Source organism: Acomys minous (genome assembly GCF_964271855.1).
Source record: "Acomys minous genome assembly, chromosome: 1".
Classification (NCBI taxonomy): domain Eukaryota; kingdom Metazoa; phylum Chordata; class Mammalia; order Rodentia; family Muridae; genus Acomys; species Acomys minous.
The window spans coordinates 157,676,878-157,700,955 of record NC_140483.1 but is presented as its reverse complement, the minus strand read 5'-3'; the positions used below and the strand labels follow the sequence as shown (position 1 = coordinate 157,700,955).

General features: G+C 40.7%; 1 protein-coding gene across 7 annotated transcripts in view; it reads left to right on the top strand.

Annotated features, from left to right (window-relative positions):
- The window catches only part of ASTN2 (astrotactin 2), a 960,073-nt gene extending 958,874 nt beyond the window's left edge, over positions 1–1,199 (top strand). For all 7 annotated transcript variants that reach the window (XM_084779663.1, XM_084779662.1, XM_084779659.1 and 4 more), the window contains one exon: positions 321–1,199. In XM_084779663.1, coding sequence (XP_084635789.1) covers positions 321–558 — 238 coding nt within the window. In that variant the 3' untranslated portion in view covers positions 559–1,199. The remainder of the gene's footprint in view (positions 1–320) is intronic.
- Positions 1,200–24,078: the final 22,879 nt, after the last annotated feature.

Genomic DNA, 24,078 nt, shown 5'->3' with positions numbered 1-24,078 from the left:
TCTGTTGGTCAGAGCCCCAAGGCTGGTATGCTACAAATCAGAGTGCAAGGAAAGCAAATGAAAAAGATAGATCCCAAGGTCATCTCCTTTTTGGTGAAGGAGAGAGACTTCAGTACTCAGCCAGAGGCTAGAATGAACAAGAATACTCTATTACAGTTTCAGGTAACTCTTGGGTAGTTATTTATAGTACTAAATTATGGATGGAAATAGGTTAGAAGATACAGCTTACATAAGATATCTTCCAACACCTGTTGATCCTATCTATATAAGACCTCTTGTGGACTTCATCCTGACTGTTTCTGTCTCCTTGTGCCATTTAGGAAAGCTCATCTGATCCTACGGAGGCTGGAGAGGGTCAGTAGCCATTGTTCTACTCTCTTGAGAAGCGCCTACATCCAGAGCCGTGTGGACACCATACCCTATCTCTTCTGTCGCAGTGAGGAGGTCCGACCTGCAGGAATGGTGTGGTACAGCATCCTAAAAGACACCAAAATCACATGTGAGGAGAAGATGGTGTCCATGGCCAGAAACACGTATGGGGAGACCAAAGGCCGGTGAGGGAGGGTACGACCCTCCTTGAGCACAGAGACGCTCTTAGGGGGAGCACTACTTTCATGGATCCTGGGGCCTGGGTGGGCTGGGGGACAGCTGAGGGGCCTGGCACATCACACTTGCCAGCAAGGCCAAAGCAAACTGTTTCTCCGTGGACAGACAACTGAGAACTTTGTAACCAATGGAATTATTCATTTTTCTCTTTTATTTTTTCTAAGATATTATTTGACTCTATCAACTGTCTCTCCTTTTTAAATCTTTTCTTATGGATGGAAGTCAGTGTGGAGGCAAGAGCTTTCAGGTGAAGACCAAGCAGCCTTTCCTCTTCTTCCTCCCTTCTGCCATGGATCCCGGGAAGGAGCCGTGGAGAGACAATTTGACTACTTCAGCATTAACAAGGATGCCCTAGAATTGTTTCAGGAAGGAAGCTTGGGTCTTTGAGGACTTCCCTTTTTTTCCTCTTTTTCTCCTCTTCCTCCTCCTCTTCTGTCCTCCTCTCTTATCCCTCTTCCCCTCCCTCCCTCTTTCTCACACCTTCCTTCCCTCCTCTCTACCTGGACGTTATTGAGTTTCCAGGCCCACTGCTTCTTTCTGCTACCTGTAGGTCTCTACAGGATTTTCTGTGCATTAAATTCCTATTGTCTCTCTTTTTGCTTGGGTGGTGTTTCTTACCAATCAGGTATGTTTGAGGGATCTCTATCAATTCATGAAACAAATATGGTTAACTAAGAACTCTGTGGAAGGCAAAGAATGAACATAACAGGCAGAGCCGTTTTCTGACCTATAGGAACTTATAGTCTAGTGGTTACTGTATGGAATCAATCTAGTAGTGTCAGGCTGGGCCAGAGGTGAATGAATGTTTTTGAGAGACATGTCTGGACCATAAACCATGCTGGAGGAGTTATAAAGTACTTGCTTGAAAACATAGTTTTCTCTTATAAATGAGAAAGAAGAAGTCAGACAAAAGCAAGAAAGCTGTAGGAAGAGGAAAAGCCTTGAACAAACGAAGGAAAAAGATAAAATAAAGCTTGTTAAAGGACCAAATAAGCTTTCATTAAAAATAGGAAATACTGAATTTGGCATGAGCATGAGCACAAGCAGGGAGATAGTTACTGGATCACAGACAATTTATCAGTGGCCACACTATTGAGGAAAATAATAGACTTTCTTCCAGCACTTATAACTCTCTATAATCTCTCATGGATAGAATCTCATAGTACCCTTATTTATAGATGAAGAAATGACAACTGGTATACCTTTGTGTAGATTTTATGGAGGTAACCACAGCTTCAGTGAGTGGGTTCATGGAGACCATGGTTGTGTCATGTACAGGGGAAAACTATAGAAGGGAGCATAAACGAGGATAATGGCTGATGAAAGCTTAGTACCCGTATCAATAAAACTGTCAATAAGTTTCTTTAAGCCAATAGATTTTTTAAATAAAATAGGAATCAAAGTAAGAAGGAGTGGAAAAAAGATTGGGAGTAGCTTGTGAAATCTTGGGCAAAAAGTGTGTCATGTCTTGAAGTAACCAGGCATGGTTGTATGACTCTAACTAAGAGAACAAATAGTATTCTTTTAGAAAAGTCACTCCAGCTGTCCTATCCAAGATAGACTAAAATTAATTTCAAAGAGAACCTAGATATTGTCTATTTCCAGGTAAGAAATGATGGTGGCCTTGATCCCATAGTCATTAGGACATATTCCAATCATGGAATATTTATTTATTAACTTATTTTACTTGTTTATTTTTATGAAAACTTATAGTAAAAAAATGAAATTCCCATTCAAATGGTGATCCTACAAGTACTCTGTGTACCTGGTGTGTGTGAAGGACATGTGATGAGTTTAAAGAGATTTTTACAGTCTCAACATGTTGTCTTTACCACAGGTATGATGTTTCATTAGAGTCCAGGGACAAGAGGAATGAGATGTAGATAAAGTTATGTCTTCATTAAAAGATAGTATCTGTCACAGAGAACAGAGTAGGATACTATGGGGCTCTAGAGGAGGAAAGGATGCTACAGCATTTAAAAACATACCTAATTATTTTATTATTTTAATCATAACTTCTTGTAAGATCCAGGTATGAAAACCTATACATTGGTTCATTGCCCCAAAGGCTTTGATCCATATGAGGAAAATGGGAGTACCAATTTCAATTATCTCAGATAACCTGGGTGCTTAGGGATCCCCTTAGCCTTCAGCATCACCTTCTCCAAAGAAGGTTAATAATGATGAAGTCAACACACCAGAAAGTATATAGGTTGAGCTTTGGTGGGGAGTTGTTTCTGTAGTGTTGGGATTGCTTTTCTCAGAGGAGAGCCAACATTTCTCCGAAAATTAAAAATAAAGACAAAAAAAAAGTAATAGTTGCCATGCACTGAGTGCATGTTCCATGCAACACACTGTGCTGAGTGCCTCTATGTTTACCTTTTTATAAACCCTATATACAGGCTTTCTCTGAGCCAACACACTGCTAGACCTTTTCACAGCAATAGAAAAGGCTCAACCTAGCCAGTTGTGGTGGTATAGACCTTTATTTGCAGCCCTTAGGAGGCAGTGGCAGTCAGCTCTCTGTGAGTGAAAGGCCAACGTGATTTACATACTGAGTTCCAAGGGTGCCAGAACTACATAGTGGTAAGACCACCACCTCCCAAACATAAGAAAAAGAAAAAAGTCAACCTTAGAGAAAACTCAGCCCAACAGTTGACAAAACCAAACTGCACAGTTGTTGGTGTAGTGATATGAGCCTGTGGAATTTTGACTATAACTCCACTACTGTTCACCCACTATAGCATTTAAGTGAGTAATATGACACTTTAAGTTCAGTTTTCTTTTTTTTTTCTTTTTTCCTTTTTTTATTAATTTATTCTTGTTACATCTCAATGGTTATCCCATCCCTTGTATTCTCCCATTCTTCCCTCCCTCCCATTTTCCCCTTATTCCCCTCCCCTATGACTGTTCCTGAGGGGGATTACCTCCCCCTGCATATGCTCATAGGGTATTAAGTCTCTTCTCGGTATCCTGCTGTCCTTTCTCTGAGTGCCACCAGGTCTCCTCCTCCAGGGGACATGACTTCATGTCAGTGAATTGGGTCAATCATAGTCTTGCCTGGTGGGATTGCTGCTCGACTTGAGTAGATAAGAGCTAGAATATAACTGACACCACTTACAGTAGCATATAGTAGTTTCCTTTAATCTATATCTATCTGATAATGGAGATATCAACATTATAAATGAGATTAAGGACAATATGAATCTTAAGGAGATCATTAGGAAATTGAGCTGAAAGAAACCCTACTGAATTCTGATTGCAGGGTAAAAGGAGGGGCTATACAGATAGCTATAGCTCAGACAACATTGTTTCTGCACAAGCAGAAGGACCTGGGTTTCAGCCCCCAAACCCTACATTAAAAGTATGCTGTTGGTGGCAAGCATCTTCTATGCTAACCCTGAGAGGTGGAGACAAGCAGAGCTTCAGGTTTAGTGGGAGACCCTATCTCAAAAAGGTAAAATGGATGGCAATAAAGGAAGGCTCTGACATAAATTTCTGGCCTCCACATTCACACACACACGCACGCACGCACGCACGCACGCATGCACGCATGCACACCTCACAGAGATAGTATTAATGACTAACTGTTCTTTGAGTTATTATAATATAAACACTGGCAGAAATTTAATGTCACAATTTAGTGCAACATCAAGATGTCCTCCCAAAAGCAGGTGGTTTACCCTAAAACACTCACAGAGCATGGTGGTCCCTAAAATACTTTCTGTGAGACTGCAGGTAACTCATCCTTTTCTCCATTCCCTCAATGGTTGCAGCTTTCTTTCCTTGTTCTGTGGAGTCTATTGTCTTTCGCAGCCAACATAAGGCTCCTAAGAGTAGGGAAGCCAGAAGCTTGGCATGTAGTATGCGTGTGTGTGTGTGTGTGTGTGTGTGTGTGTGTGTGTGTGTGTATGTGTGTGTGTGTGTATGTGTGTGTGTGTGTGTGTGTGTGTGTGTGTGTGTGTGTGTGTGTCTTTTTGTGGACTGTCGTGGCAGGAAAAGACGTTAGACCAATATTTGTTAAGATGCTTCACTGGAGCTAGGTGTGGTATTGCTTGGGAGGCAGAGGTAGGCATCTCTGAGTTTGAGGCTACCCTGCTGTACAAAGTCAATTCCAGGATAACCAAGGCTGCACAGAGAAACCCTGTCTGGGAAAAAAAAAGTCATATGAAAAAGGAAAATTCTTGGAGTGCGAATGCAGCTGCTGGTATAGGAAACCTGGCAGCCAGATTGATTCATGTGTTGCCACAGAAAATACCAGAGCACTGCTATCTCACTGAGGAGCAAGGACAGGATTTCCCACGTACTCTCTGTCAGCAATGAAGTTTCTGAACTAGCACATGCAGAGATGTGTTCTAGAGGTGCATGAAAAATCACCCCTAACCGATCCCTTCTTTACAATGATCAAGAACTACGTTCTCAGGGCTGAGGAGATAGTTTAGTGGGTAAGAGCACTAACTCTGCAATTTTGAGTACCTGAGTTCAAATCTTCAGAACTGCCACAAAAAAAAAATTGACCTGAGTTCTCATTCTTATAATAATTTCTCTTTTTTTGTATTTTTATTAATTTATTCTTGTTATATCTCAATGGTTATCCCATCCCTTGTATCCTCCCATTCTTCCCTCCCTCCCGTTTTCCCCTTACTCCCCTCCCCTATGACTGTTCCTGAGGGGGATTACCTCCCCCTGTATATGCTCATAGGGTATCAAGTCTCTTCTTGGTAACCTGCTGTCCTTCCTCTGAGTGCCACCAGGTCTCCCCCTCCAGGGGACATGGTCAAATGTGAGGCACCAGAGTACGTGAGAAAGTCATATCCCACTCTCCACTCAGCTGTGGAGAGTGTTCTGTCCATTGGCTAGATCTGGGTAGGAGTTTAAAGTTTACAGCCTATATTGTCCTTGGCTGGTGCCTTAGTTTGAGCGGGACCCCTGGGCCCAAATCTGCCTCATTCTTATAATCAAATCATTGGATAGCAGAGACAATCAGAGCCTAGAAACTCAAACGAGCAAGTTTCAAATTCAATGAAAGACCCTGTATTAATGCAACAAGGCAGGAAATGTAGGAGATAGAAGATGACAGCTGATACACATACTGCGCCACACAACCATATTTCCTGCAAACACACACACACACACACACACACACACACACACACACACACACACACACACACACACAAACACACACATGCATGCATACACACACGGAAGCACTCATGCACAAGACACAAAACTACTTTAGGCAGACTTCATGAGAGTTCATTACATAGACAAATGCTGATGCCATTTAGAAAATCATCCTGTCAATGTCTCCACATACTCATTTCACCATGCATAAAACATTCGTTTCCTCTTATAATTCCGTTTTTTAGAAACCTGAGACTAAGGCAGACTTGTTCTAAACTCTGTACCCCATAAGTGATGACTTTGGATTACTGGTGTCTAATCTAAGGCTGTAAAGGAATTTCAACTGGGGAGCACCATGCTTGCTATGAACAAAGGCAGTCAGATGCAACACCCCTTTCCTATTTCCTAAGTCAAAACACAAGTCTATTTTACTGCTGGGACCTAAGGATTGTTTTCCAGGTGTGGCACACTGAGACGAAGAAGACTCGATTCTGCCCTTGAGGATCTCCAAGAATTTAACTAACTAAACACAGTGAGATAAAATCAGATACTCTGAAGTCAAGCCAATCTGATTTTAAATATTAGTTAGGCAATTTACATTGGGGAGGGGCTGAACTCGGAGAGAAATCTGGAAGGCAAACTAGACAGGTCTTGCCAGCTAAGAACGTTGGTTAGCAGACATCGTCTAAACTGTTCTAAGTCTCAATTTCCTCACTGGCTGACATGTCAAATGCACCATTTCTCATGAATGCTGAAAAATACTAAATTAAAAATTGGCGATAATGTTAGCAAATTTTATGTATAAACAGTTATGATAATGACTTACTGTACATGAAAGGACAGGTGCTGTGGGCTCTGCCATCAGTGTAGTCTTCACGTGCATGAATCTATAGAAGTTCAGCAAGCAGAGCAGAAGAGAGAGAGAGAGAGAGAGAGAGAGAGAGAGAGAGAGAGAGAGAGAGAGAGAGAGAGAGAGACCAGCATTTCTCTGAAGGTGTGCTATGTGTGAGGAGCAAATAGTCTGAGCAGCAAGACAGTGTGAGGAGAGGGGGTCAGAACCAGCCGGACTAGCTATTGAAAGCACGAGTGTGGCATATTGAGAGAATCATTTCTGAAGACCTGTCTGCTCTCCTGGTAGAACAATGGTAAAAGGGTAGACAGCTAGTGGCACAGAAACTAGACAGGAGACCAGATGGGGAGTGGAAACTAAGGCTATGGCAAGGAAACACTGGATTAGAGAGATATTAAGTATGATGACTCAAGAAAGGGTGATTTAGGTTTTCTGTTGGCCATTGTTCAGGATTGGTACCACTAGCTGTGGAATGGAGTAGATATTGACTCACATGGGCTCAATAAGAAGTACATGGATGAAGCATGATGTGCGTCATGCAAATACTTTTGGCTGTAGTGGTTCTCAACCTTTCTAATGCTGTTCTTTTAATACAGAGTTCCTCATGTTGTGTTAACCCCACTAACCCTAAACATTTTTTGTTGCTGCTTCATAACTGTAATTTTGTTAATGTTATGAATCGTTAATATTTGTTTTCATGTGGTCATTGGGGGATTGTGACCCACGTGTTGAGAACCACTGCTAGAGTCAAGAATGCTTCTTACATGAAAACCATGTACAAGCCTTTGTTTATCTCCTAGCAGGACTGAAGTGAGAAGTGCCTAGTCCTCTCCTTCCTCTTCCTCTCCTTCCTCCTTTCCCTCTCCTCTATCCTTTTTGCCTTCCTCTTTCACATCCTACTTCTCTAATAGTCTTTCTTTTTCTCCTATGACACATCTCTTCCTTCTGTTTTCTTCAGCATCAGTTTTTTACTTCTTCATCTCCTCTTCTTTATCCTCCTCTGTTGTTTAATTATCATCATCACTACTTTTCTCATCGTTATCGGTATCATCCTCTGATTGGTTTGTTGTTCATCAGTTTCCTGGTTCTTCACAATATAATATGTGGATTATTATACCCATTTTAGAGACAAAATGGTATTTAAGAAACTTCCCAATTTCTGCAACTAGTGTGACAGACCCAAATTCTACCCCAGATCCCATCTGACCTCAGCATAAATAATACTAACTTCTCAAACTCCTGGAGGTGGGAACTCTGGGTTCTGGTCCCTTTTGAGAGTTATAGTACCATATGACTTTGAGCAGCAACTTGTCCTCTATGAACTCAGTTCTCCATATGCCTCCTAGGCATATAGGATTATGTTAAACAATGACTTGTGCACAAAAAAAAAAAGATTTTCATTTCTCTTTGCCTTTCATATTCACCACTTCACTGTGAAGTTGTCTCTGATCACCCTAGAAGTAGCTGTGGCTTCAGTAAGGTCATAGACAGTCACAGAGAACTGGGGTCTCCTGACATCCAACTTTTTTCCTAATTTTTTATGGTGACAAAAAACACTGGTTGTTAATGACTTAATAGCCTTTTAGAAGTGACAACTCACATGTGCCTTTATTTCTCTTTTGCCAGTTGGGAAATATAGCCATGCCTCTAATACAGTTCTTGAAAATAAATGTTAGATAGACAGCTTGTGAGAAGTTCTGTAAGTGTGAATCATTGTTGTCATTCTTACATGCTTTAGTCTGCATCCACATACAAATCTCAGAAAATGTCCTTTTATTCATCTCTCTCGATTTCTGAACATTCACTCTTCTTCGGGAATGGCTTGATAGCTTAAGCAGATCCAATTTAAATGTCATTAACTATTTCCCCTGAGGATTTTGCTTTTCTTCGAAGCACCTAGTATTTTTCCCTCTATAGTCTCAGAGTGAGGACTTACTGTCTTTTTTTTAGGCCTTTCTGTATCCTCTGTTATTCTCTTCAACACAAAGACATGACCTGGCTTCAATTCTTTATGCACCATGGAATTTCACACTGGACTTAGCTTATAGCAGACTATCAGTAAAGTTGAGCTTGCTTCTATAAAATGACCTGAAGAGAGGATTCCCCCACAAAAATAAGAAGACCTGTTATCCCATGAGAACAGTGGCACTTCCAGTTTGTATCGCTGATGCAGTATTCAAGGGGCCTGAAGCAAAGGCCATAGCCAAACACAACCTACTAGCTTTGTGTGGGGTGTGTTTTTAATTGGCCTAGGCCCATAAAACTGCCAGACCCTGAAAGGTGTTCACTGTCTGTCTCCCTTTGGAAACTTTGCCCCATGTGTTTGTACATAGTATAGCCAAAGCCAAGTTGCTCTGTTTGACTATTTTACAAGAGTTACAAGAGTTGGCAGCAGGAAAGGACAAGGACCCACAGGTGTGTCCTGCTGGACAAACAGCCTTCTCTCTCTCTCTCTCTCTCTCTCTCTCTCTCTCTGTGTGTGTGTGTGTGTGTATGTGTGTGTGTATCTGTGCATGTGTGCTCATGCATTTGTGTAAGTATGGCAAAGAGGTTAGGGAAGTTTCCATTTCAGGTCATAATAACTACCCAATTTGTATTCTTGATACAGTTGTGACACTAGAAGGCTTTGGTTTCTCTCCAGAGACAGTTTCTTCCCAGATATGCCTTCAGTGCCTCTTCCTAAATAAGTTGCTTGCACCTAAGGTTCCCTTTTGAGTCATTCAGCTTTAGAGCCTAGGATTTGTAAGCTCTTCTGGCCTGATACTGAAAAAGTTAAAGGTAAGCAGTCCTTCATATTTGCAGAGAACATTGATGTTTACAAAGCAAACTCCTGGAGAAGAAGAATGACATTTTCCAGGAAAGCTGCCCTTAGCATCCAAATTCAGGATAAAGGTTCCTGCCTTTGCTTCCCCCAGATTTCATATTCCCACTATGGACCACTTAGCCAGGTTCTAATCATGTCTCTAGATGTCTGTTTTCCCTGAGCTATGAGATCCTGTATGTCTCTAGTATTCAGGATAAGTTGAACTACTGGTGAAAAAAAAACTCAGAAAAATTGTGCTGATATAGTGCATGACATCTCAAAATTATTCTTATTTCTACCTACTAGGGAAGGGATCATGGTATATACCTTGTGGATAAGGACAGGTTAGATATCAAGATAAGGTTTCAAGTTACACAGGAGCTCTCCGCCAGAATAGGCCTGTATCCTTCTTCTTTCTGAAGCCCATGCTAATTCCCTTTGGAGTTGGTTAACTTATTGGGAGATGGTTAAGGGGTCCCTGATGACTGGAGTGTGAGTATAAAAGAACTAGCCTTGCCATCTTCCCTCTCAGAGAATCAGATGAGAATGACAAATTTTTAAAACTAGAACAACGATTGTAATTTGTTGAGCACTGTCCATGACCAGGGTCTCTACCAAGTAGGCTGGTTACAACATCTCTCTTGTTTTTCATCCACACTCTATGCGTCAACTGTCAACACTCACCTCTCAGAGAAGAGGACTTCAATCTCAGGGAGGTGATACCTGGAGAAATGAAGTTAGTAAGACGCCAGAATACTGATCTAACTGTATACATAAAAGCTTAACTCTACTCGCAAGTATTTCAGAGACCAATGCCCCCATTTTAGACATGCAGAGACTGAGAGTCAGGAAGGAAAATGAACCTAGCCAAAGTCATGCAGGTAGCAGAACCAAGAGTGACCTATCCCCTGATTTTTATCTCCAGTACATTCCTGATCCCACATTGACCCCAGGCCCATTCTTATTCTTGAACTCTGGGAATGTAGTGAAGGTTGCGGGGGGGGGGGGGTGGAGTGGAACCTTAGCTCTCCTCAGGCTCACTGTATGTGCCAAGTCAGGCCAGCTCCCCAGGTGGTTTTGTAGCACAAACAACAGCTTGCTTGTGGTTCACTAGGTTTTACGGTCAGAAATGACGTAGTTTCTTCACTCACTTGCAAGCTATTCAGCTCTACAGAGAATAAACAGTCTTCCTGGGGCAGAACAAGAAGCAATTGCTTAGACAGAGCTCTCTGCAGGAAATCACTGGATGAGCTTTGCCCTCTTAGAAAATAAAATCGTGAGCTATGAGTTGTGCTGCCCTGGGTGAATTTCGTTCTTTCTGTTGATCTTGATTCCTTACACAATATAATTTAGATAATTTAATAGAAATATCCAAATTAACTGAGACCTTAAGGGGGAGCAGATTTCTGGGTCCTATTCACTAAGATGCCAATGGAATAAATCTTGAGAGAAGCCTATTGATTTGTACCTTCACAATCTGTGCTTGGTGGCATTGATGTATATCTTATCTTTTCACAGATCTAGGTGATTTCCAAGCTACCTTCCCACCGGAGCACATAGTCTATACACTTTCATGAGGAACCCATCCGGGTCTAGTCTCATCTTCACTTACCTCAACCATAGGCATTCATCTGAAGGAGCACTACTAGTTTTCTTTGTCGAGGTTCATTCAGAAAAAAAAATAATTGAGAAATTAGATCTGCTCTGGGATTCTCCTTTAAGAAGGCTGCTTGGTTGGGTGTGGTAGAGTGAAGGAGTTGGCATTTAGCTCTCCATCAATAGAGTGAGATATTGAGAGGCATCCAAGTAGAGATGGCATTCATGGAACGAGGAGCAAGATGCGTATGGAAACTGTTGTTAGTGGGTATGATTATTCTGGGGCATGAATATGATTCTTTGTAATGAACCTTGAATGAAAATCCAAGCTTCCCACCAAATGAGACCTTTACATCTTTGTTACTCAGTCTGCTCCTCAGCAAAACAGAAACCACTAGACTAATTACATTTGGAGGATGCTTGGAAGACATCATAACTAAGTAAGACTATGGCCTAGACTGGGGTAAATACCAAGTTCTCAATGAGGGCTTGTGCTTGCTCATTCTTTAGCTTTTATTTGTTCATACCCTTGGCATCACATTAGTTCCTCCAAAACCTATCCAGGGAGAAAGAGCTCTGCACCCAACCTCATGTCCTATTGCATAAGAAACCAGGACTCCCTCTAAAAACAAACAGTAAAATCTGACAAAGGATAATTTGGGGGCACAGGGTTTACTTCATTAGCCAAGAAAATATGCCACGGGCTACACATGAAACTTTCTGGCTCTCATTTTACTGGTGGATATGCCAAGCTCAGCCAATACCTGGCCAGGACATCTGCAATTGGGCAATGGTATTTGGACCTCATTCATCTATTTATCTTGGGGTCCATGTGATGTAACAACCACTGCAGTATTTTGTAAAGGAAAAATAACAACATTCAAGGCACTGGTTGACATAGACAGAAATGGCACTAAACCTTATCAATTCTTTTGTTATTCTAATCACACCACAAGGCAGAAGCAAGTATAGATATTGTCAGGTACTGCTGTATCCATAGCTTGTCTCTAGGTTCTTTTGTTTTATGCCTTACACCCAGCAACACCAAGACTGTTAAAGCTTCACTTAAGCCTGAGGTCTACTTTCTCATACCTGCACAGTTTTGTTCTGTAAGCATTAGTAGTCCTCACCTGCAACCTCTTTATTATTATTATTATTATTATTATTATTATTATTATTATTATTATTATTATATGTAGAAAATAACCTTTAATTGTCATATGTGGGATAACTTCTGTCATTTCAGATGACTCTTGCTCTCAACAGCCAAGCATCTGACCATATGTGCCTCAATTAGAATCCTACCCTCAGGGCTCTGAATCTGCAACAGAGAGATAGATAGATAGAATAATTATAATTTACCTGTACAATTTAGATACGATTTTAAAAATTAATTTTTGAGACCTTCACGCAATGAATTTTCATGTTTTCACAGTGCATTTTGATCATAGTCATATACCCCAACTGCTCCCACAGCATCCCCATATCCCTTCCACCCAAGTGGAAATTCTGTTTGTCTGTCTGTCTGATTGATTGGTTGATTGATTGATTTTTAAATCGATGGAGTCTAGTCTCTTTTATGTGAGTACTCTTGCATATGGACCATGGCCCAGTGACCAAATTTCCGGTGGTCACACCCTTAAAGAAAATTGACACTTCTTTTCCAGAAATTAGTAAATACCAAGAGCTCCTTGGACATGGGCAAAACTTTACACCCACCTTTCTCTTTCTGTTCTTAGATTTTGTCTGACTTGGCTTGAGCTTATACTTGTATTGAACATGCTACAACACTCATGTGAAATGAAAGAGGCATCTGCCCTGTTTTGTCCAGAAAATACCATTTCCTTGCAGATATCCACAACCTCTGACCCCTTCAATCTTTCTGCTCCCTCTTCTGCTAATACTCCTGATGGTTCAGGGATGGGGCACGTGTGATATAGATGTGGCAGAACTACAGGTAGAATGAAAAATATTTATCATATGAAATACATATATATATATTCATTATACTGGCTTATAGAATGCCATCCAAGTAGACCAACAACAATTCTCTCACAAAGAAAAGACTGAGAATTCAGTAGTTGTAAATATATGAGTCTAGATGTCTTAGCATTCTGGCTATAGAGTCTACGAGAATTCCTAGAGATCTGCTGGTTTTCAGTCTACATTGGAATCCAGAAAATAAAGTCAGATTTATTTAATGCCAGCCAAAGCAGCAGGATAAAATAACTTGCCAGTGAGATTGTGGGCAAGTAGGCAAAAACAACACAGTGTCCTTCTTTCATGTCATTTTATCTGGGCTGTCACCAGAAGGTGTAGCACAGATTTATGGGGGCCTCTCTGCTTCAAATACTTTTATTAAGAAAATTCTTTACAGGAGTGCCCAGCAGCTTGGATTCCATTTAATTCCATATGTTATCAACAACCAAGATTAGATATCAGTATTTCACCCCTGGTCACCCTGGCACACAATTACATTTCCTTGCAACATGCTTAATTTCCAAATGAAAGCAATACCCAAGTTATAATTCTGCCTACCATGATGTAAGTATCCCACATTCAACCACAAAAACCTTGTATATTTTAAAATAGGGGCAATGTCTGTTGAGGAGTGCAGTCTTTTACTCTCATAAGTTCAATATGACAATATAAATTCACAACACCAAATCACAGATAAGATCTCAATTAATGTTGCATTACATGATTAAAAAATAGATGAAAGGAAACATAAGCATCTGCTTAATATGTTTGTGAGTGCACAAACATGTTCTTAAGAAAATACTGCACAAATACTCATGTCAGTTACAGTCCTTGTTTCTGCAGTTGGTAACATTGACGTAGCTGGTATTTATAACTTACCTTCTTCTATTACTCATTCTGAAAACTGTGAAACAGCCTCACTCAAAGCCAAACATATATAGTAAGTTATTCATGGGCCATGTTCTGTTATTTCTTTGAGCAAACTCTGGAACCTTACACATATATTCAACTACTCTCCGTCTTTTCTTTGTAAGTCTTCCTTATACTTTCAGAGGCAGGACTTGACATTCATGCTAGTATTCTTATGGAGGATTTACTATGTTCTAGGGTCTGAACTGAGCATAGGCAACATGTAGCCATGGCATTTTCTCCTCTTGTAAGAGTCTCAGGAAACCACATGAAATCTTGTTGGAAAGGTCTAGACTTTGTGACTTGTGTCCCAAGTCTGTGTAGTCTCCAGTGACAGACAGTTCAATGCTCCAGTCACCTCTAGGCCTTCAGTGACAGCATGGTGCCTGGCAAAAGTTAATGCTAAATCAGTGTGTGTTGAACTGAATTGACTTACTTCAGGGACTCCCTACAAAGTAGACTCAGCCTTACATGCAGAACTGCTTTGAGAACTAAGCCAGACACTGCTGTGTTTGGGAAAGCAAATAGGAAAAAAAAAAAAAAGAGGGTTGGAAAAAAGTCCCAGTAGATGTGTGCTTTGCCTCAATGAGGCATTCTTTTGCTGTTGGTCTAATTTTTAAAAATCACCTTCTAGCAGTAGTCATGACCCAATAAGCACTTTGGTGACTGGATGGAAAGATTTCATCTGAGTGCTAGTAAAATCCCCAGTAAAAGGAATTCCCATCCCCTCCCTGCCCCCCGCACCTTCCTTCTTTTTCATAAGAAGCTTTAATGGACCTTCAGTACAACCCTGACATGATGGAAACTGCCAAGAGATGGAATTTCCACACTGGATGGAGAACACAAGAATGTTATTCTTCTCACTGCAACCTTGGCACTGGCACGGTGCCCTGGGTAGGAAAAGGGCTGCGAGCAGCAAGGGCAACAGGCTGAGTCTCGGTGGCATGCAAGGCTCCCAGATGTTTGTGCCTTCCAGATGGTTGGTGATGGCTTGTCACGCACATCTGTGGGATGCTGTTAACAGGGCTCACATCTGGAAAGCAGTTTACTGGTCAGTCTTCTTCACTGGTGCCTCTAATTGGGTTCCTTGCAGAGGAGCAGGTAGCATTGGGTGCATTTGACCACCAAGGTCCTAAAAGTGTCACAGCCTTTTGTCCATAATGACAGCACCAGCAATGGCAATGAAGACAATGGGAGTGCACTTAGAAAGCAGTTTTTGTTTGTTTGTTTGTTTGTTTGTTTTTATAGGCCACACACTAGCCTAAACATTTCACACCACCAGTTCACTTAATCTACATGGCATTTCCTCATAGTGGACATGCTTATCAGCAATTTTCAGGCCAGTATGGTAAGTCACACAAAGGTATAGACGTTTGTTCAAAATCAAGGAGTCACTGGGAAAAACAGACTTTCTTTTTTCTTTTTTTTTTAATTAATTTATTCATATTGCATCTCAATAGTTATCCCATCCCTAGTATCCTCCCATTCCTCCCTCCCTCCCATTTTCCCCTTACTCCCCTCCCATATGACTGTGACTGAGGGGGAATTCCTCCCCCTTTATATGCTCATAGGGTATCAAGTCTCTTCACGTCAACTCTGGTGCCTCATATTTGACCACGTCCCCTGGATGGGGAGACCTGGTGGCACTCAGAGGAAGGATAGCAGGCTACCAAGAAGAGACTTGAAAAACAGACTTTCAAACCAGACAGTAAATGCCCAAGATCACCTTTTTTTTCTTTTAATTTATTTTTCTTGGTGCTAGTGACAAAGGCCAGAGTCTCCCTCATGCTAATATCCATGATCACCACTGAACCACTGAACTCATCTCCTCCTTAATCTATGTATTTAGCTTTCACTCCCTGCCTGCTTAGCCTCCTGTTGAAGGGGAGGACAGTAGTAAGCAGATTCATTATTTGACTTAATTTTTTTATAGCGTTGTGAATATAAAGACAAACCAAGTGTACCAAGTATTCTCTTGGTTATACATGTCATTGTCTCCATGAACATTCTATCGCTTGCTCCTTAACTGTTCAGGACATGCTGAACCCTTGTTCTTGAATAATTCAGAGTCTAGAGGAGAAAAGCCCATAAATAATCATATATGTATTTTATTATGTCTGATGTAATAATGGTGATAAGTGTAACAGAGTGTTGAGAACTGACATACTCTACTGCTGGGATGGATGAGTATTAGGAATGCTGACAATTTCTTGGCACTGCCAGTATTTTGGCAGTGCCAAATGAGTGAGTAAGTGCCATACGTAGAGTACCTATCAGAGATGTCTGGACATGGAAACAGGAATGTGTCTGAAAATACATGCATTATCTTATATGCAGGGACCAGATATTTTTCATAGTAAGATCATACAGTAAGTCTTACAGATGTTGGGGACCATACAATTTCTGTCATCGGTACTTATCTCTGCATCATAAAAGCAGCCATATACGGAGTATGAAATAATGAGCACAAGACTGTGTTCCTATAAAACTGTGGGGGTTTTCGTTTGTCATTTTTCACAAAAGTATGCTCAATGAAGTTTGTCAGTGCCTGTTATAGCATGCTGCATGCTATTGGTGTGCTACTGTTTGGTGAGGTTTTCTTCCTTTTACCTTAACCTCTGCTAAGTACTATGTACAGCACCAGTAGCTTCACTTTGTTGTTCACAGGCCTGAGGGGTCAGCATGATGAGCCATGACAACCTAGAAAATATTGCAGAAGGTAGAAACATAGAGTCCTAAGGCACAGACAGGGGTCACTCCCCCAAAGTTGGAAAGCTGAACAACACTATCCTAATGTCTGAACCCTTCCCTGCAGGTGAATAGAAAGAGATGCAGTGTGTGTGTGTGTGTATGTGTGTGTGTGTGTGTTTGTGTGTGTGTGTGTGTTTGTGTGTGTGTGTGTGTATGAGAGAGAGAGAGAGAGAGAGAGAGAGAGAGAGAGAGAGAGAGAGAGAGAGAGAGAGCATGCGAGCACCAAACATATAGAGGCGTGGACAGGAACAAACAGCCATAAAATAAAGAATATAAAGGAATCCAGATTGTGTCCAGTATAGACTGTAAGAGTAAGATGGTAAGAATTGATGCCAAGCATTAGATAGCACTTGGAGTAATGGTCCTGAATAGATACCACGCTGAGCCACTTGGACCATTTTAAGGTACTCAGTAGGCAAATGAAAAAGCCCAGAAGGCCCAGACTTGCCCATCATAATGTTCTTCTTGTAGGTTTCTAGAACCCTCTGGAACCTTCTATTTTCCTGCTCTCCCATGCTTCTCTCACCTAGAGTTCCAATAGGATGTCCTCCCCTCTGTCCCACTTTCCTGGTAAGTGAAGACTTTCCTGGGACATGCCCCTTGGGCTAGTGTCCAGATATAAGTGAGTATATACCATTTGACTTTTTCTGCTTCCGGGTTAACTCACTCATTATGATCATTTCTAGTTCAATCCATTTGTCCACACATTTTGGGAATTCCTTGTTTTTAATAGCTGAATAGTATTCCATAGTGTAAATGTACCACAGTTTCTTTATCCATTCTTCTACTGAGGGACATTAAGCTGTTTCCAGGTTCTGGCTATAATGAATAAGGCTGCTATGAACATGTTCAAACTATGGCAATAACCAAGGACAATTCATCCAGTAAACTTCGAACCCCTACCCAGATCTAGCCAATGGAAAGGACATTCTCCACAATTGAGTGGAGAGTGGGGTCTAACTTTCACACGAACTCTGGTGCCCCATATTTGACCATGTCTCCTGGATGGGGAGGCCTGGTGGCACTCAGAGGAAGGATAGCAGGCTACCAAGAAGAGACTTGATACCCTATGAGCATATACAAGGGAGGAAATCCCCCTCAGTCACAGTCATAGAGGAGGGGAGTAAGGGGAAAATGGGAGGGAGGGAGTTATGGGAAGATACAAGGGATGGGATAACAATTGAGATGTAATATGAACAAATTAATAAAATTAAAAATAAATGTACAATGCAGAACTGAAAAAAAAGAAAAGAAAAGAAAAAGAAAGAGCCCAGAAGGAAGGAGATGAGATGAAATATAATAGTATATTTTACTTAAGTCAAAGGATCCAAAGTATTGTCATTTCAATATACGTCACACGTGCACATTGATAATGAGATGTGTGTGTGTTTTCTTTGTGCAAAATTTTCACTTCCAGAACATCAAACTGATTGGCTCTCTAGCCAAGTGTAGATAGTGAACCAAATTTCTTAGTTCAAATCCAGATCTCAACTTATTGGCTATAGGATATTGGGAAGATTGTATTAGATTCTTCGCATCAATTTTCTCACTTGTAAAATTAAGATAGTGATGATTATGACTTCCTTAACAACCTTACATGTATATTAATGAGTGAGCCTGCAAAAGCTGAGACTTGAAGAAGGAATACAAATTAACTAGGCAGCATTAACTTTTAGGAAAAGCAACAGCATGGATCTAAAAGTCAGAACTATGGGGAAGATCACATGCTAAAGTAACTAAAGGAAGTTATTTTGTGAAAGAGGCAAGAGAGCTAAGAAGAATGGCAGTGGGAGGAAAGCCTAGAAAGTTGGGTCGAAACTATGTAGAAAGGTAGGTAAGTAAGTTCAGACTTCACTGAGCATAGTTATTGAAACAGAGAGCATATTTATAAACGTGAGGCTCTGAAGATAACCTGAGTGTACAGGTGAATGAGGTCCCAACAATTGGAGCTTTGTGACTGGGTGCAGACGCTGGAGATGAAAGCATTTGGCTGGGAGCCCTGTGGAAAATCTTTTAAAGATATCAACAGGGAGAAATATTTGTAGCAGCTTGTGGGGAATCCATTCTGTTAACAGAAAATAAATGCCCGGGTTTGCATTCATAGTCTTGGATAGCATGCTGAATGTGTGAAAACTAAATTCTGCCTTTGGCTCCTTTTAAAGCAGTTTTGCAATTGGTTCTTGGAATTTTTGCTTTCAAAGTGTGTGTGGCTGGTGTTGATGGGAGGAGAAACGGAGGGAGTGGGAGAGGGAAAAGGAGAGAGGGAAGGAGAAAGGGGAGGTAAGTGAGAGAGAGAGGAGTGTGGGAGGGGGAGGGAAGGAGGGAAGGAGGGAAGGAACAAGGGAGAATGAGTGTGTGCAGCTAAATGGATGGTGGCTGTGCTGTGTGTCTCAGACGGAAGATAATGGGTTATCTCTAGTCGCCTCCTTCCTGTACATATTCTGTGGTACTTTAACATGTGCTTAGTCCTGAAAAGGAATGTGTCTTTCATGGTGCAAGGGCCTTGAGCATAATGAGATATTCCTTTCCGTAGAGAACAAAGGCACACTTCTGGAATGACCCTTAAGGAATACCCTCTTCTGAGACCATCTCCTATCAAAGAACATCTCATTTATGCTTCCTTTGTCATTTGTAGGAAGAAGATATAGTGATATAGAAATTCTTTAAGGCCTAGACTACACTCTGTCTCCAGGATTCCCTAATCCTGTCTGCAATTATTCACATATAGACAATGCACTAATTATCTAACAACTTGGTAGTTCTTTCCATGAATTTATGTGCAACTCCCCTGTCTATAGCCTTTGTCCAAACTACTCTCTCTGCCTAAAACACTCCCTTCATTCACCTTGCTTTGCTGGACATAATGGAAATTCCACATGAGTACCACATTGTTACAACAAGGGCTGCTGAGTTTTCCCAAGGCTTAGTTTTGCACACTGGAGTCCAAATGTTGCCAAACCAAAAGAGAAGAAATTCCCAAAGGCCAGGAGCCATTTTTATTTTGTTCATGAAGGAATCTATTTGTAATGGATATGTAGTTTGTAGACTGTTGGAGATACTGACATCTCTTGTTTTCTTTCTGGCCCCATCCCTTATCAATGAGCAACAATCACAGCACATAGAATGCTTTGTTGTTGGAAACTACTACATCAGAATTAGTAAGGTAAGGTAAATAATGAGAGGAGCCTAGAACCTTCTAGTGTGTTTGAATGTATGTTAATGTTGGAGACTTGTGAGTCAGGAAGAGGCCAGAACTCTATGAAGAGCATGTCTTAGTTCCTCCAACTTTCTGTGCATTCAAGCTTCAAAAGAACTCAAGAGCATTGTGACCCATGGGTAAAAAGTTCTTTACTGTTTTAAGAGGTTGATATAGGAATTGCTAGGGCAGTTCCTTGTGGGTTTATTCTAGTAAAAGAATCCACAGGGACATCCAGATCTGCTATGGCATCACTCTCCTTGGGTGCCATCCTCCTGTTCTTTGAAAAATGAATTGTTGCCCATTTAACTTACTCTCAGACTTCATAACTTTTCTAGTTATGTTTTATCCTTAAACACCCTGGAACATTTATTCCAAGTATGCATTTTTATCGATCAAATTTATTATTTTGCTACTTCTAGTAACTCTTGAGCCCATTTTGTTGCTGTTGGTGGTGGTGGACGTTGTTGTTGTTGTTGTTTCATTTTTTCATTATTGCCTAACATTACCAGGTTATTTCTCAAATGAGGCACCACTCTAGTCTCCCATTTGGTCCCAGTGGGTCCTGACTCTCTGCATCAGCTGTTGTTCAACACATGGGGGTTTATGTACCAACTGAAATTTATTAAAGATATTCCTTTCCCTAAAAAAATCTCCATGTTTGCCCATCAAACTTGGAGTAGATTTCAGCTACATTCCAGCTGTTGCATACCTCAACAGATCTGTGCCCATATTTCTTGCCATTATAAGGCATACTGGCCTGACTTTCATTAATGCATGTTACTTTTTCTGAGAGCCTTTCTAGTTGCTATGAGCCCACAGCACCTGCTAGCATTAAAGACTGATGTGCCAAATTCACCCTCAGGGAAATTCTTAACTACTCACTCATGGTAGAGACTGGATAAGTACCCAGTTTCCCATTCTTCTGGCTCAGTGATTTTCCCCAAGGGTAGAACAACATACGATAGTATCATGAAATGCATTCTCTTTTGGTTTCGATCCCATTTTGGTTTTCTATATGTATTCTTCTGCTGGCAACTTTGTGTGACACTATTCCTACAGAGATGTAAGCAAGTGTCTACTCACCCTGAATAGGGAACCGATAATAGATCAAAGTAAAAATACCACCAAAGTTCATCTTGGTGAACCAATGAATTGTAATTATGGTTACTTACTGGAGTGAGTCAGGAATTACTTACTAGAGCAGAAATGACTCAAAGGTAGCTGTGTCACCAAAGTTTGCCCTGGCATGGTTGAGGGTTCATGGAAGCTAGAAGCATGGCGCATACTATACGACTTGAAATCAGCTCAATAGGTTGGAATATATCCCTTTTGGGTGTCCCATTTTGGCTGAGCCCCTTCTCGGCAGTTCATCTTGTCTTAGAGTGTCTCTCAGGCTTCTTTTACTGGTCATCTATTCTTAAGTAGAGAGATCTTGTGAGTCTGATAAGATTCTGGGACTTCTTGGAGTCTTTGTGTTGTTCACTTCCCGAGATTAAGGAAATTCCCTGCAGGGCGAAATGCCTCACTTTCTTTTATAACACCTTATTTCTTGATAACGTTTCTTTTAAGAAGAAAGTTCCATCTTGGTAGAAATTGCTATGCAACAATGCTGATAGTAAGATCACTATCCAGATAAACTCCATGCATTTCAACCCTTGTGTTGACTTCTGAAGAAACACAAACTAAAACATGTTTAGCAAATTGGTCTCTGTAGAACTCTTTACCACCACATCTCAAACTTTCCTTTCCAGTGTGTTCCCTTAGTCCCCTTTCTCGACCTAAGTTCTGGTGAGATTAGCACTTGCTTCATTTTACATAGCCATACCATATTTCACTCTTTTAAGTTTGTTAACCATTATTATCTCTACCTGTATCATTTATCCTTGTCCGTTGGGCTGGCTTTTTCTAGTTAAAACACCGCCACATACACAAATACACTGCACTCCAGTCAGCTGAGTGCTAATCCCTAAAGTTGGATGGGAAAGCCCAGTGACTCTTGTGACTCCATCTCAACCCAGTATTGCAATGGCTATCAGCCAGCTTCTTCTGATATTAAGCTTATGGGGCTTCCATCCTTGGGTTATTTGAATATCCAAAAAGTGTTTGCTTTAAACAGATGCAAACTATGACAAGAAAAGGTCTGGATTATAGTGTATAAATGTCAAGGAGGTTAGGGTTTGATTTGAGGGCCATTCACTAGTTAAGAAAAAAATTGATACAACTCTGAGCCTCAGTTTCTCTCATCTGCAAGATTGAGTCTTATGATTCCTATCAACACAGTGTTGTTAGATTTAATAGAAAACACCAATCCACTTCCACATATTAAAGAAAGACACCCTTCCTCCACATTTGCTGTTCTTGTTACCCTTTTGATGTGCATTCCAGGAACTATGGGAGTGTGCTGATCTTAATTTTTCAAATTTGTCTTCACTCCAGACCTATTCAATACTTTGGGCTTGCAGCCAAGATTTGTCTAGTTTCACAGAGATGAAAACAGCCTTAATGATTTGCAGAACATCTATCTCGGTGATATGAAGGTGATGCAAGCTTCTTCATGTAAATACCAGGGAGGTGAGATCTTTGTAGGATGTCTCCTCACCTCCTTTTCTGCTGCATACTTCCTGCTATAAGAGTCAGAGATGAAACAGAGAAATGGAGAGGACAAAGGGAGGGGTACATTTCCTGAGTACCTACCATACCCCTTGCTAGGCCTAGGACATTCCAGTTTCAATGGGAAACTTGAACAGAGTTAAGAAGTAGAGCATTGCTCAGTATAACACAACATGTTAACAGCTGTGATTCCAAATTCCTTCTGAGACCTTCCCCAAAGCTTTCCTTCTACTTAAACCTTGTGATCCACCCTTTGTGAAATCATAAACTCTCTTTATATAGTTGTCTATTTTGTTTTGGTTTGTTTTTAAGGCAGGATCTATATATTCCAATCTGGCCTGAAATATACTACAAATCTGAGAACACCACTGAATTTCTTATTCTCCTGCCTCTACCTTCCCAATGCTTGAATAGTCAGGTACCACCTTGCCCTGTTTTATACAATGCAGGGATCAAACTCAGGGCTTTCTGTGTGGTAGTCAGCACTCCATATACTGTCATGGGATTGGAAGGTAATTTTTTTTTTAAATTTTCCAAATCTTGATCACCTAGTCTCACTTTTTGTATTTTCCTGAATTGTAGAATGTTCACAACTCTAAAGATGACTTTATATAATCACATCATTTAACAGGCAGGAAAATTAAAAAACAAAACAAAACAAAAACACACAGTAACACACACACACACACACACACACACACACACACACACACACACACACACAAAACCTAAGACATTTTCACATAAGCAGTCATCACTTTTCCTGGACTGCACAGTGTTTTCTCAGATATTGATGTATATATCTCCACATTTAATCCCTCTAACCTCTGCCTTTCCACCAATAGCTATGGAATCTTCATCCCCATTCACAACTGTTGCATTCCCTGCTTGTACCACTATTGCCCTTTCAAATATCCAACAGCTCAGTGTTTTTCAGTTCCTTGAGAACACTTGTTTTTCTTTCATAGGATGATTGATGCACCTGCTGCTCTGCTTAACTGCAACACCTGCATTTTCCCATGATGAGCTCCTTCTGTCTTAGCAAAGGCAAGAGACTTTCTCAAAGTCACAGGCATGCTTTGCCTGAACTTGGTTCCCTCCACAGCAACACTTAATTTTTACTTAAACCACTCACTTTCTTTTAGTGTTTAAAACATTTACTCAAAGGATGAGGGTCCCTGAGTTGAATATCAGACAGACTGTGCTTTTATGCTAAGTTCTGACTGCTGCCACTCAGCAATTTGCTAATGCCAGTATAGTAACACAGAATGCCCCCAATCTGAAGCTTTTAATTATATATTATAAAAGATGAACATTTTTGCCTAATTTGGAGTGGTACACGTAACATTTTCTCATTAAATGCCTTAAGGAGACAGTTACCTCTCCATTTTTATTCTCTTTCTCCATCTTCCCCTCACCTTCTCTTTCTGTTGGGCAAGAGAGAAGACTCTCTGAATGCCACTCTTTGAAGATAGGACTCCTTGCTCTCCTATGGTGTACTATATTCACACCATAGCATGTAATCTTTTACTTGGTTTTATTTATGAAGTCATCCTATAAATTTTCTTTTATACGTTTTTTAAAAATTTTTATAGTGAACTGACTATAGCCACAGAACAGAATATATGTTATGTGAGCCTTATCATT